The sequence below is a fragment of the Diuraphis noxia genome, unplaced genomic scaffold (genome assembly GCF_037042655.1).
Source record: "Diuraphis noxia isolate RWA-SAM2 unplaced genomic scaffold, SU_Dnox_SAM2 contig0004, whole genome shotgun sequence".
NCBI classification, from domain to species: domain Eukaryota; kingdom Metazoa; phylum Arthropoda; class Insecta; order Hemiptera; family Aphididae; genus Diuraphis; species Diuraphis noxia.
Window position 1 is genome coordinate 9,918,405 of NW_028301714.1, and position 14,995 is coordinate 9,933,399.

General features: G+C 36.7%; 1 protein-coding gene across 1 annotated transcript in view; it reads right to left on the bottom strand.

Annotated features, from left to right (window-relative positions):
- svp (COUP transcription factor 2) overlaps positions 1 to 14,995 on the bottom strand; it is a 60,300-nt gene that overhangs the window by 21,365 nt on the left and 23,940 nt on the right. Inside the window, exons 3-4 of the mRNA XM_089226311.1 lie at positions 6,426 to 6,742; positions 6,043 to 6,301 (exon numbers count right to left, since the gene is read on the bottom strand). Of these exons, the coding sequence (XP_089082437.1) occupies positions 6,043 to 6,301; positions 6,426 to 6,742 (576 nt within the window). The remainder of the gene's footprint in view (positions 1 to 6,042; positions 6,302 to 6,425; positions 6,743 to 14,995) is intronic.

Genomic DNA, 14,995 nt, shown 5'->3' on the forward strand with positions numbered 1-14,995 from the left:
TACGAAAAAGATTTACTCAACATCAGCTTGACTAGCGGGCGTCTATAATAGGGGTGCACAGTCGTTGGTCATTTTCGCTTTTTAACCACTCATCGTTAAAACCAAAATCTTCGCAGAAAAAATAAACTGTCATGTGTTCAATATGTGTAGAATAATTATTAATAATTAGCTATATTATACACTAATATCGTAGATGTATCATGTACAAGTCTATGTATATGAAAATCGCGCATATGATATAAAAGTATGAAAAGAATCAAAACACAATAAATCAGGTCTACTGACTGCTATGACTCAAAACAGATTCAGTGGTCTAGCTATAATGAATATTTTATAGTATAGAAAAGATAATAATCTAATAAGATTATATATCGATAGCGATCGGTTTAGTTTGAAATTTTGTTTTCTATGACTCTATATTATAAAGTCCCACGATAGCAGCTGTATATAACCATTGAATCCTCGTTTCGCCGGTGAATTTACGGCGCCCCCGTGCTCCGTGCGCGTGCTGGACCGCCTACATTATGTTGTATTATTTTAAGTACGCCATTATAAATATACCGTTTGGTAAACGAATCAGTTTTAATTGAATAATAATAATATTAATAATAATAACAACTACGACTCGGTTGAGTCGCGCGTGCTCTCGTATATACATATATATATATATATAATATATATATATATATATATTTAACGGTTAGCGCGCACCCGCTCGCACGGTCTCGGGTCGTTTGCCACACACACACACTTATAACATTTGATGTATACATATAGATCTATATAATAATATAGTGTATGTATATGATATATAGGTGTGTAATGCGCAGGAGCCGTACACAGCTAATACGCCCACGCGTCCGTTTTGCGGCGTTGCGCCGCGGCTGACCTCGGTGGCCGGACGGGGGCCACTGGGTCACAAGGATTTATCGTATATATGTAATAAGTATAACGCCGCAGCGGCACACAGGTTGCTAACGATCGTCGTCGTCGATTTTCACCCGAAGCGTCGAAAAGTAGAAAACGCACAACGCTTATATAGTTATATGTTTTAATAAATATTATATTGTATACATATATGACACGTGTAAATTATAATTGTATTATATGTACATAATAATGATATATATATATATATTATATTATATTCATAAGTAGTCTGTAGCGTATGTATATGAGGTATAGGGCTTGTGTTCAAGCTGCAATAACCGTCAACCCCCCCCCCCCCCCCCACCCACGCGCTGGCGATGTTTTCGGCCGGTTTTAGTGCGTTGTTATGATTAAGTCTAGCTATATATTATGTGTATTGCAGGTACTCAAACGTGCGCTTTTCTTTACGCGTACTCGTTTCATAAAATAATATAAGTCCCTATCCATTATTTAATTGCCGTAATATTCGTTAAATAGCATATCTATATATACCTACCGCGAATGCGTTTCGAAATCGGTCGGATTAAAAACAAATTATAATATATACTCGTATATGCACGACGCTCGCCAGTGCCTCGAAGAGAACGTGTGTGTTTATGTAAGCTGCAACGACAACTGAGGTATTTTGTTTTTGGGCAATCGATGATTTATCGGGCGTCCCGAAAAATCAATGTCGACGTACTTGTCAACGTACGCAGAATATATTATACAAATATTAGTGCAAATTTGGAAAATTTAGTCATTAGCACATTCATACAAATTGTAAACTATATGTTTACAAGAAAAAAAAAAACGTGAAAAACGTACGTTTCGATGCTGTGGTAACGTTTGTGATTATTTGTAACGAATTATTAAAATAAGAATTTTATAAAACGTGTAACTAATTTATATTGTCGTAAAAAATTAACTGCTGCAGTTCATGTATAGAAAACATTTTCACCACTCAAAATATTTTCTCACGATAATTTTTGGAGAATCTCCCGGTATATAATAATATTATAAGTATATAGCGACTGACGCAGTATATTATCATTTGTATTTATACTAGTAAGATTTATGACCCAGTCAGCACTCGGCACAATTGAGTGTCAGTGGCTTCACAACTTTGGAAGCCCCGTAGCGCGTGGTGGCCGTGACGCGGAAGGTTCGCGGTGGCCAGTGAAATTTTAAGCTACATCAAACAAACTGAATGAAAAATATTAATAAACGTCTACAAAAATTGGGTCGACTCGACCTGGCGCACGTGTCCGCAGTCCGACGCCTCGGTCATAAAAAAGTAACATTATTATAATACTATGATCCAGTTAACATTGGACACTGACTTTTTCGTTCTAGTATACATTTTTAATTTAACTTTTAGTCGTTAAAAGCAAAATTTATCTAAATAAATAATTTTTTGAATTCCACGATGTAGGTACATAAATTATAAATCAGATTTTGGACGAGAAGTTTATGGTTTTTGTAAGTATTTTAAGTTTTGATGATGATGAGGGGTTTCCCTACAATTTTGAACCATCATTTTAAAATACTTATAAGTTGTAACTCAAAAATTAATACTTGTCCGAAATTTGATTTGTATATAGATCGAAATATTCCAAATAATATATTAAAAACGAATGTTGTCGTTCAAAAAAAAAAAAAAAGAACTTTAAAAAAAATGATAACGATAAAATAGTCGTGAAAATATAATTTTTTCCGAAAAATATTGATTCGTAAAAACAAGTATTTTTAAAAATCGTTAGTGATTTTATGTATAATAATGAGTGCCTTACGTTTATCCGAACACTCCGTATCTATTAGGAAAAATCGATGGGCGTTATATCAGCCGACGGATCTCATTAGGACCTCGCGAGCACACTTGGAACGCGCGGTTTTGCACCGGGTGGGAACAAAAGACTTCTTAATGGATCTTAATGACCACCACCGCACCAAAGAATTTAGTAAAAAATGTAATAATATATTATATTATTGTCTGCGCCGCCGCCGAAGTTATTTATTGTAAGTCGTCGTCTAAGTTACCCATACTAAACGTGCGCGAGCGCTCAAGTACGCGGACATCAACAACTGGTTTCGCGCGAGTTGGCGATAATAATAATTGAAAAAACATAATATAATTCGATCGTGCGATTTTTTTTTTTACGACCAGTGCTGCGTGTGCGATATTGTACCTCGCGTCGGTTCTTTCAGTACAACTACGTGTTATTATTATTATTATTGCATTCGCTTTCACTATAAGCGCATGATATATTATATATAGGTGATAATAATAATAATGAGAAGACGTACGATGTAGTGTTATATTATAGCCGTACGTGAGTGGGTCGATATTTTATATCATTAATTATTATTGTTATTATTTAAACGACTGATGCAAATATATTTTATATCGAGTCTACGATTTTGTCGATGGCATGTCTTTAATCAGTTGTGGTCAAACTGTAGGGGCAGGAGGTTGGGGCTGGTAGTTGACGAGGGTATTATAGATCCCTCCGTGACATCTTATTTTTCAATGAATAAAATCTAATAAGTTACTATATTTTTAATAATCAAATGTCTAGGCGTAGAACATAATATCTTGATCGCCACAGTCGTAAACGTTTCGCGCGCCGCTGATAGAAACGGCACGGTGGCCGGTATGGTTATCGACCGCGATTATTAATTCCTGTCGAAAATATATAAATAATATAATACGTCTATTTCGGCTTCCCTTATGTCCGTTCGTTCGGGCGTAGGTCGTGGGAAAATTTAATAAACTATCGCCGTATATTATTATTGTTGTTGCTGTTGTTTTGTTATGTAGGACGCGGCTGCGATTGCGATCTCCGTCTCCGTCGTCGTCGTCGTCGTCTTCGTCTTCGTCGTCTTCGTCGTCGGATCCGGGATGAGCGCGCGAGAAAAAGTAGGACGTGCCGCGCGGGTGGGTCGGTGGTCGGCGGCGCTCGCGTAGGTATTATATTATAAGTATCGTGTATACGCACGCTGCCACGACGAATCGTCCGGCTGTCCGAGGAGAGCGATAAGGCGGCTGGCGAATGATGCGTACACGCACAAAACGTCCACTCGTCGTCGTCGCCGTGACGTGCGGCCCGGCGGCAATCGCCTCGTCGTGACCGGCCACGGTCTCTTCGCGATGAGTGTAGGTACATAATAATATTATAATTATACGAGATATATTATAATAATATAGCTGAATTACCCCAACCATCATCTCCGCTCGGCTTAAAATTAATTTGTTTATTCATACATATATAGTTGTTTTCCGTTTTTCCGTAGTATGATACTTTATATATACATATAAATATATATATTTGTAGACAGGATTAGGTTAAATACCTGTGAAAACCCCGCCATAATCGAATCAATGATCCGTTTCCGAATCCTTTCTTGTAGGAAAAACGACAGACAGACGAATTTATCTGTTCGCCGTGTTTCGTTTAATATATTGCACTTAATCTTAGGTACGTTTAAAAAAAACCACAACATGTACAATTTGATAGGAAAACACCTAATGTTCATTATTGGTATTTGTATACTATATAAATAATAAAAACTAGATGGTAAATAATGGCGAAATAGTTTATTTCCCAAAAGGGTGTGGTACACGATGTTTTTCGTCTTATGTACGAACACATTTAAATGCGTCCTTATACTAATGGTCACTTATAATATTTATACCGTGAGAAAAGTAATGTTTTTTTCCAAATAAATCTCCACTACCAATATGTGCATTAAGTTTTCGTGACTAACTATCTAATTTTTTATAAACCCTATGACAACCCTATATGTGAACATATAATGCAAAAAATATTCGATTTTCATTTGCCCATTTCTTATAGCTATACGTTGATTAGTTCAGTCAGTAGATCTCCTTTTTTATAATTATTTACACATTATAATATCTCGCTGTCATGGCGTGACGTACGGCTAACGAGAAAACACAAACGTCGCCTGTACTCGTCGTTCGCGATTTCAATTACGTGGAGGATGGTGTTAGAGGGAGGCGCTTGTTAAATACCATGACAGAACAAATTTTCGGATCGAAGTGTAAAATAGGGCGAAAATTGACATGAAACGACGGAAAATCTTCCACGGGAATGTGCTAGTCGTAAGCTGTATAATATTTAAGATGTATAATATAAATGGTATCGGCGGAGCTGTGCTCAGATATAAATATACGGTCGAGCCTACATCACGATTCGCGTAAACCTACAAAATATTATTAAACACTGCCAGTTAGAGTCTTCTACGATTGTGTGAAAAATATATAGTCTTAATAAAAGAGTAAAAGACCTCGACAAGGCAATTAAAAACCAAGGCGCGAAGAGTTTTCGTATTTTATTTTATATAACGTATTAGGTATATTGCGCTATCTCGTCCGTTGTGAAAAAAAATATTGAAAAAACATGCGCAACTCTTAGCGGCAGACTCTCCGTCAAAGGATGCGCCGCTGGAAAGAAGACGACACGCACGACGCTATGGGAATAACGACGAATTCCGAGGAGCAGATGCGTTTACGAGTGCGTAGAGGATGAAAAAAAAACTCGCCAACCGAGAATCGTTTTCGGGATGGCGTTTTGCCGCCCGAGTGAAAGCTATAATGCCGCACGAGAACAGGTCGGACACGATTCGCGTGCCCGCCGGCCAAACGAAGACTAATACACGGCGACGACTTTGTATATATATATAATATGTATAAAGGAACATTTAATGTGCATTATTGTTAAAACGATATTCTCGCGACTTTCTACACGCGACGCGCTTTATCGTTTCCTAAGACTTTGGGCTACTACGTGACGGCCGATCACTGAATGCTTCAACCTTCAACTCGCAGTATTTAATATTATAATACCTATCGTCGAGCGAAAAATAACTAATTTCTATACTTTCTAAATTACGTGACGCCGGCTGCTGTGTGCCATCACTATTACGCGGTGTGTACCATCTCATCTGCAGGGACGGTGTAAGACTCACCTACACGCACTTTTAGTCGGAAAAATAATATAAAAATCAAAAACGAATTACCGCCCCCCCCCCCCCAGTCCGTGCTAAGACGTGATGTATTGTTGATATTGTTCGTTAAAGTTCTATATACACATAATGAAGTGGACTTACCGGTGGTGAACAGGACGATGGCTTTCAGACAACTGTACTCGGCGGCGTCTACGTGGAGGGCTTTGAGTTTCTCCACCTGCTCCTGGAATATGCGTATGTGGTCCATGAAAGCGACTACACGATCCGCAGCCATCGGAGATGCATGCAGTCCAGCTGCGGCCAACAGCGGGGCAACGTGCAGTGGCATCGAACACTGCGACGCGTTCAGTACAAACAGTTCGCTCCAAACGAGCCTCAGCAAGGCCACTTGGTCAGTCACCTGCAAACACAATATTTTTGCCATTTAGAGAAATCTCATAATTTTTCCTAGCCTGAAAATATCCCGGGATATGCGGTTCGGTCAGAGTTAATATTATTATTATTAGCCGCACGATCGCACTCACCTGCAGGTCTGGGAAGAAGGGTATGTTCCGAGCCCACTCAACAGCGCTAAACAGCAGTCTGGCGGCCAGCTCGCATATGTTGTCTATGCCCATGATGTTGTTCGGTTGCATACACTGACCGTACCTAGACGTCGGGTACGGTTCGGCTCGTAACAGCAGCGATATATAGGAGGACAGGTACGAGTGGCCGTTGAGTCCGACGGCTCCAGCGGCGGCCGCGGCGGCTGCGGCTGCCTCGCCGTTGGCCAGGCACAGCTGACCTGGAAGTCCGGTGAGCCCGGGAGGCTGGCTGGCCGGAACTCGACCTCTCTGCACGGCTGTGTTGAAAGACAGACAGACAAACATTATAGTTTCAATTCCACATACTATATATATATACAGGTGTCCCGCGATGATTTACCCATTGCGCAATATCTTTAATTTTCTCGGAAATAATCAAATAAAAAATTATATTTTTTAAAATTTTTACCAAAATATTATGATTGTAGTTATTATATCCATGAGTCTTATAACAAAACTAGAATTTTGATATCTCCATTATTCCGTGAGATATCGCAATGGGTAATTCTTCGCGGACACTCTGTAGGTATATCATATTGTTATCATCATATAGGATAATATTGTATCTTGCAGGGTGTTATTATTATTACGGTACTCGGTGACGCTAAGGCAATAATGAACTGTTTTCTACGAAACGAAATAGGCACCGATTTTCAAATAGTTTGATAACAATAATTATACAGAAATATTAAAAATGAATCTTCCTAAATTCTTGATCTTATGCCATGTAACTATATAGCTATATATAACTATACATATACACTTCTATTGGAATTTGGGGATACGTTAAATATATAGTGTATCGTTGATTTTAGAATAATATACTAAGTTAAACGCCTTTATATCATCAAACATGGAGAAGTTAAAAAAAAAAATATCGGATATAAAATGGATCATCCACATATTATATATAATATAATAAATTATTTTAGTTCCGACTTGAATCTAAATTTCATTTGTGCGACCTAGAGGGAAGCCACATAGAACATTTATATAGAGGTAATTAAATAAATTTGTTATACTATTATTTAATGTGACATTTATCACTCTAAGTCTATAAATTAAACATATATAAGCGTTTAAAATCGGATAAATCGTTTTGAATAACTCTGTTTAGTCGCACATATTATATACTATAGTTAACCTAGCCACAGTATACCGCTATAGACTATCAGGTTATTTGGAACATATTTTAAAAATACAACATTAACAAATAAAAATGTCGCCACAGTTCTCGTTAATTAACTAACATTATTCATGTAATAATTTATACTTTATAGTACCTACATCGCATGTATAATAACTATAATAACGAACGATTCTTCACAATAATATTATTTTATTTTCCAACATAAATAACAGATTTTAATCTCGCCGAATTTAATCTGGTAATAAAGCTAGTATACACATGGATATGTATCGTTATCATACATTTTTTTAAGAAACATGTCATTTGGAATTTGAATACGACATATTCGCATATTTATTTGTTTTTTCATCGACCGAGTAGAAATATGATAATTCTGGGTATATATTATTATTATTATATATTATACTATGGATATTTTTATGATAATAATAATAGAATAATGCGCCAGAGTGTCGGACACTGAGAAACTTCATCAGCTCACTTCATCATCGGATAATATTGATAATAATAATAATCGTTTAAAGTATTAAAAGGTCACCGCAGCGCGGAGTTGCAGACTGCACGAATAAATCTAGTTTAGTATCAGCTCGATTACCAAGACAAATAATTAATTTTGTACCCACTGTAAAAATGGTAATTGGACGATGAACGAGTGATTCGTCTTTTACAAAATAATTTTTAAAATAAACATTTTTAAAAACCTTGTCAAACGTTAAAACACAATCGGGACATAACTACACAGAACGAAAATGATGTATAGCCAAAGACCGTGATACACATTTCGGACACTTGCCACCATCGCAATACCCTCGGCGATCACAGGTAGAAAATAATACACGCGACATTGTAATGTAACATAACGACCCACCCTTGTCGATACATACTGTTGCGCAGCTGTTGCGGATGACGGCGTCCGGTTTTCGTATTTTAAATATTATCATTTATCGCATTACTACGCGCGTAGCTCAAAAACCGATCGAACGAGTTCGAACCCTTGACCGACGTCGTCCAAGTCGCCCCGTGTGAAGATGTCCTGTATGGGAATTTAATATATCATTATATTAAAATAGGTGCCTACACATAACAACGAACCGATATTCCGTTCCGATCGCCGAACCCGTTTAGATCCAGTTATCGATCCCACGGAACGAGCCCACCCGTTTACATACTGCAGTGCACTGATGGTGGTGACCTCGCGCGCCCCTGCGAAATATTGGTGCCAGCGCGGTTTTTTAATTGTTTGGGTTTTTTACAAAACGTGTTTTCTTTGTACGCGAACTCTCATCATGCAATACATTATTATATTAAATATACGACCGATTGGTCCGATAAAGTTTCGTCAAAGTCCGTTGGAAGACGGACGAAAATTCTGAATCAATCACCGTTACCCCCTCCCTCCTCATCGTCTCACCGAAAAATTCTCTTCAGGACATCTGTCGCAGACGACCCTTATGCGGCTTACAATATAGGTATAATACATTATATGTATGCCGTCTCGGGACTGGCTCGCCGAAAAAACCGTCGTTGAGCGTCATCGCAGCAGCCCCTCCAGGCGACGACGGCTTAGAACGTCGTTTGTCCTACGAGGTTTTTTCCGAAATCTCCCCATCACACAGTGTATAAATTAACGTGTCAAACGTCGTATCTGCAGTGGATATATATAGTTATTATTTTTAACGTTTGAACTCCCGCGGGACCGATAGTCCCGGAAGGATCAAAAGTTGAAAAAAAAAATATATATATATCATATATTATACTGTAACTCTTCGTCATTTTTTTTTTCTCGATACGATCTCTCGCGTTAACGCCGAACAGTGTACAATATAGATCTTGGCGAGGAAAATAATAGAGTATAACGACAGCATAATATTATAACCACATTATTATATACATCCGCACATAACGAGACGCGTTAACGGCATTTTGCGGATCGTGACAGTATAAAACGGTTCGAATACATTTAGAACATATTATTATAATGGTATTGTTATTTTATGCGTAAACTAAAAACGTTTTTGCTATTTTAAGTTTTTATAAAGTATAATTATTACACAAATAAATTCAAAACGGGAGCAAGTAAATGGGAAAGAAAATAGCTCAAGTTGGTTAATCAATGTTATGAACGTTAAGTATTGTCATCGGTTAATAGTTTTACTAAATAATATTTTTTTATGATTGAACACTACATTAAAGTTTAAAATTAATTCATCGTTTTTAATAACCGTAGTCACATTAGTGATTGTGCAACATTAAAATATTTTAGATAACTATAAACGTTTTATTAAAAAAAAATATATATATGCAACTATTCCTTGTTATTTCACTCACTGCTATATGTATTGGGCAATTATAAGATCGTTCTATTAAATTATTAAATCAAGAAATATGATAATGATTATTATTATTTATTTGTTTACTTTTATAATATACAACCATGCATTGTCTACATCGTGATAAAACAAAAAAATATTTTATTTTTAAATTTAATTTATTACGATATGAGGTATAATAATTTGTTAATTTGTGAGACTATATGGATTTAGCATAATAAAATTGCAATTATATTTAAAATTCAGTAAAAAAATCTAAGTAATTAGGGGTTGATTAGGAAATTACTTAATTATAGTTGAGTTAGAGAGCATTAACTATTTAACTTAACGCTCACTAGTTAATAGCCACCTTTGCTTATAATATTATATCAAAAAATCTATCGGAAATCGTCCAGTGTAGAGATGGAGTAATTGTTATATATTTTTGGACAACTACCGCCGCGTAACAAAACCGTTTTCAATAAACTCAAATCAGATTCTAGTGGTTTAGTGTTGCTACTGCAGTTGCGTAAAGTTACGAAAAACCTAACAGTCATGATTCCAATTAATGTCTACACACTTTTTTTTTTACACGAGCGTTCGATTATTATGATGGAAAAAAAACTATAACATGGGTGTTGTACGCCTATATCCTAATATATTATATTATGTAGAAAATGTGCTCGATCACCGAGTGTTTATTTATTTTGTTTTAATTTTTTTTTTATTCTTCCGGTCGGCCGACAACACGCTCGCACAGTATTGTAATGCAATGATTTTTATTGTAAGAGGGACGCCTTGGTGGTCGAAATAGAGATCATTGTTGTCGTGAAACTTTCGTATATATGAGCTAATAAGACAACGAGACTCGGCCAAAAAAGGTTCGTTCCGTTCATTAATGCTTTTAACGAGTCTGCGCCGACTTACGTCAACGACGGTAAATATAATCATTATAATAATATATTACCAATATATGTTATACACGAATGTTATGTGATGTGTAGATATATTATGTGTACCTATATGCAATATTTAAAAAAGTATCCAACAGCGGACAATGGTCTGCACGCGCGATTTTAACGTCCTCCGGCTATATATGTATCTCATTCTTAAATATAAATATGCGTAACACCTCCCTCGCACGACCACGCCACTTTTTATAGCACTAATGAAAGTCTGTGCTCACACACGCACACACTACGCAGTACGCAGGCATTGTTATACCGTCGTATCGTATACACACGCGCGCGTATTACTCTTATTATGAATCGCGTTAAAGTCGTTATGGTCATCTACGGGGCGGATTATTATTATTATTATTTCTCGCGTCGTATTTGCTGGGAATAATTTAAGAGCTGCAGCCCAGCAGCTCTTGTGCGCACTTTCGATAGAATATATTATATAACTGTATTATATTTATGTCATAACGATAAAACGACGGCTAGTTAAAAAAAAAAATAAATAAAAAACGTGCTCGTGTGATTATTATGATGACGAATTTTAACGTCCGAAAAAGCGCGGCTGGTATCTACGCGCCCAACACATTTATTGGTTCAATTTTTAGGAAGGGGCTAGAATTTTAAATCATATAATATATATAATATATTATATATACAAAGTGTGGCAGATAGAACTGACTTTTGGAATAACTTTTTTTCAAAATAATATTTTTTATATTTAGTTTTTAGTACTGAAAATATAAAAATTCAATTTAACAAAAAAATATTTTGGATAAATTCATAATGGCCTATATGTGAATCTGATTATAAGAAAAATTTTTATGGTAAAAAGATTTATCTAAGTAAAGTAGTTTATTTTGTAGAATTTTTTTAAAATTGAATATTTTTTTGGTTAAATTAATTTGGAATGTAATAACTTAAAAAAAAATATGGATTTTTAGAATTTGCTGACAATTTTTGTCATACGTTTAATTACCATAATTTTTTTTTTTTTTTTTGGTCAGGTCTTTCTAGCTGTTACACCATATATATTTTATTTATGAATATAATAACTTAAATAATAATAATACAATTTTTGGGGCTAGACAAATTGAGGGAGGCTTAGCTCCCTCCAGCTACCATCTAATTGCGGAGAGTTGAGGTAAAAATGTAATACAAAGCTGTGTTCGTAGTGGAATCAGACCATTATATACGTATATAGCACACTTTACGGTACCAATAACGACGTCAGTCGTTCTACGCGGCGCGAAATCAAATATTACTTGGGTGTCGTAGTCGCGTATATAGTTTTTGGCGAAATTTCACGTCCCCAGTCGACCACGGTCGCAGCAGCGATTTGTTCCGGACACATGCTCATGAGAATTGACATGCAGTTACCTATGTTGTGTATATAATATATATATATATATATATATATATATATATATATAACTACTAATAACTAGGTATATAATAAATATTGTACGTATATGCTTCTCGCGGAGGCGGTGGCGTTAATACGTTTTTCGTCGGACGACGACCGGCGGTGGTGGGCAGGCGGTCGCCCGAGGGGGACAGCCCTATTAACGTGTCGTTTCGGTATCAAGTGGACGTGTAATACACCGTGTTTGAATCGATTCCATATAGCGTAGTTGTCGTCATCGTCGTCGTCGTCGTCCGAACGACCACCATGGGTGGGCCGTCTCATTTGAACCGTCATAATACGGCGACGACGTGCACACATATAACACGTAGACACGTAATCAGTATACGTGTACGTACACACACATACGCTATCGTGCGCGGTGTATATCAATGCTGTGTATAGGTGTGATACCTATGTATTTATAAAAATCTTTTACACCGTATAGAGTTCTAGTTTTGCCGGGAGACGGTTCGTTTTTTCGCATGAAGAATCCATTTTCCACAGCCCGGATAGACGACCGCGACCGGTTGACGCGACGTGTGACAATATAATAATATGGACGTGACGAGAAAATGCGACATATTATAGTCGTGAGAGATATTTATTATACAGCGTACCGGAGAGAGGACTTGCACCGTTCGGCCGTATAATAGATAGGTATAGTATAATGATATAGTACATGGCGACGATGCGATGATGACGTGTATAAGTGTTTTATTATATTGTAATATTGTTATTACTGTAACGCGTTTTCTTTTTTGCTCCAATAATGAAATAACGATATAAAACGGCGAGACGAACAACTACCGAATTCCGTTTCGCGCTCGAATTGGAAAAATTATGTAGAAGAGGAGTGTTCTGCTAAATAAAAATAAATCGGGGTTCAACAAATGAATGTAATTATAATCATGATATACGCCTTACAGTATATCCCCCCCCCAATCAATACCACATTAAAATATGTTCAATATACTAAATTCCAAAGTTATATATATATTTAGGTATATAATATTGGCACATAAAAATTAAAATTAATGCATTAAACTAATAATCGTCCGGGCATAAACATTTACTGTACCTACATGAAAATAGATCATCACGAATGAAAAACAGCAAAATTAGGTTAGTTAATTCAAATTTCAAAGCCACTTATACGTAAAAAACAATTATAATACAAGGATGGATAACATATATAGATAAGACCTAATACCATATAAGCACAATTATATTATTTTGTAGAAATGACGTGAACCCGAGTTTTTAACACGCGTATGGTGTTGACAAATAAACTGAAGTCCTGCAATGTCTAAACTAAGTTTTCACACAACTAAATGATAGCATCCAATGACGTAGGTATACATAATATACGTATCTGATGTTGACAAAAACATAAAACCAGAATATTGAAAATACATTATATCGGTCACCAGTTCGTCCGTTTCAGCGGAGGGTACCGACAAAAAATTAGTTCAATCACACTTCGTACCCTCTAGGCGCCAATTCGAGGACTATAAACGCGTAAGCTCACCGGAAACTAAATGTTAACACATCACATATATTACACATATACGCGTGTATGACGTGCAGTACAGAATATACCGCGTGTTTAAACCACTACATGTGTGCGGCTGTTTTTCTAAAATATTATTATAATAATATTATAATATCACCTCTGAAAGACGATACGAGAGCGCCGGCGTGTGCTGTATGCCTGTATGTGTGCGAGAGCGCGTATGCATCGGCGAGGCGGCCTTCACCTTCGACTATTCCTGTACTTACCTACCCATATACTACACACGCAAACAGGTTCAACTATCCTCTCTGCCCCGATCGCCATCACTCGCGATCTACCGCGGTGCGATACACGGCTGCCTTACATTATCATTTACCACTTTCGATTTCTCGTTTTTACCGTCCACCGCCACCGACGCCGCCGTAACTATCACAGACGGATATTGTAAATAAATTATCGTTTGGAATAATTTCCGAGACATACTTCCGATACCTATTATATGTTATAATAACAATTGTGCACGCTATATTTATACAATGTTTTTTATATTTAATTTTATAAAAATATGTATGGTATACGATCCAAGGACTCGAGAAATGACCTACGAGCGTCTGATATCGAGAGAAACCTCACTTTATTGAATAATACGGCAATAGTACATTGTAATGCCGGCAGTTAAAAGTTCGGTAAAAACGGATATCGAAAGTTATAATATTTTTATCTAGGTCGATATCGACGAGTACCTATATATATATACACACTGGCAGCGAGATCAATACCGATCGTATTATTATTACAAGACGGAACATTGCAATAACGTCGTCGATTGGACGATAATGTGGTATATGTTGTAAACTACGATAATTCAAGCCCGACAATTATTGCTATCGTGAAAAAAAAATCAGCGCAATAATAATAATTGCAGTTGTGCGGCGCCGTATGCGATACAGAAGTACAGAACAATACTTAAACCAGCGAGCAGACCGTGGCTATAATCTAATGTATGCGCGAAAGTTCGAAATTTATTGTTGTACAATATTATATTTCAATGCGTTTGTTATCGTCCGCTGCGGAACGAGGGCCTAATGAACCGGAATTAGGAAGAGAGCCGCATCGCGATTTTCGTGGGTATAATATTATCCTCCTCTCCGGACGAGATTAAAATTACACGTCT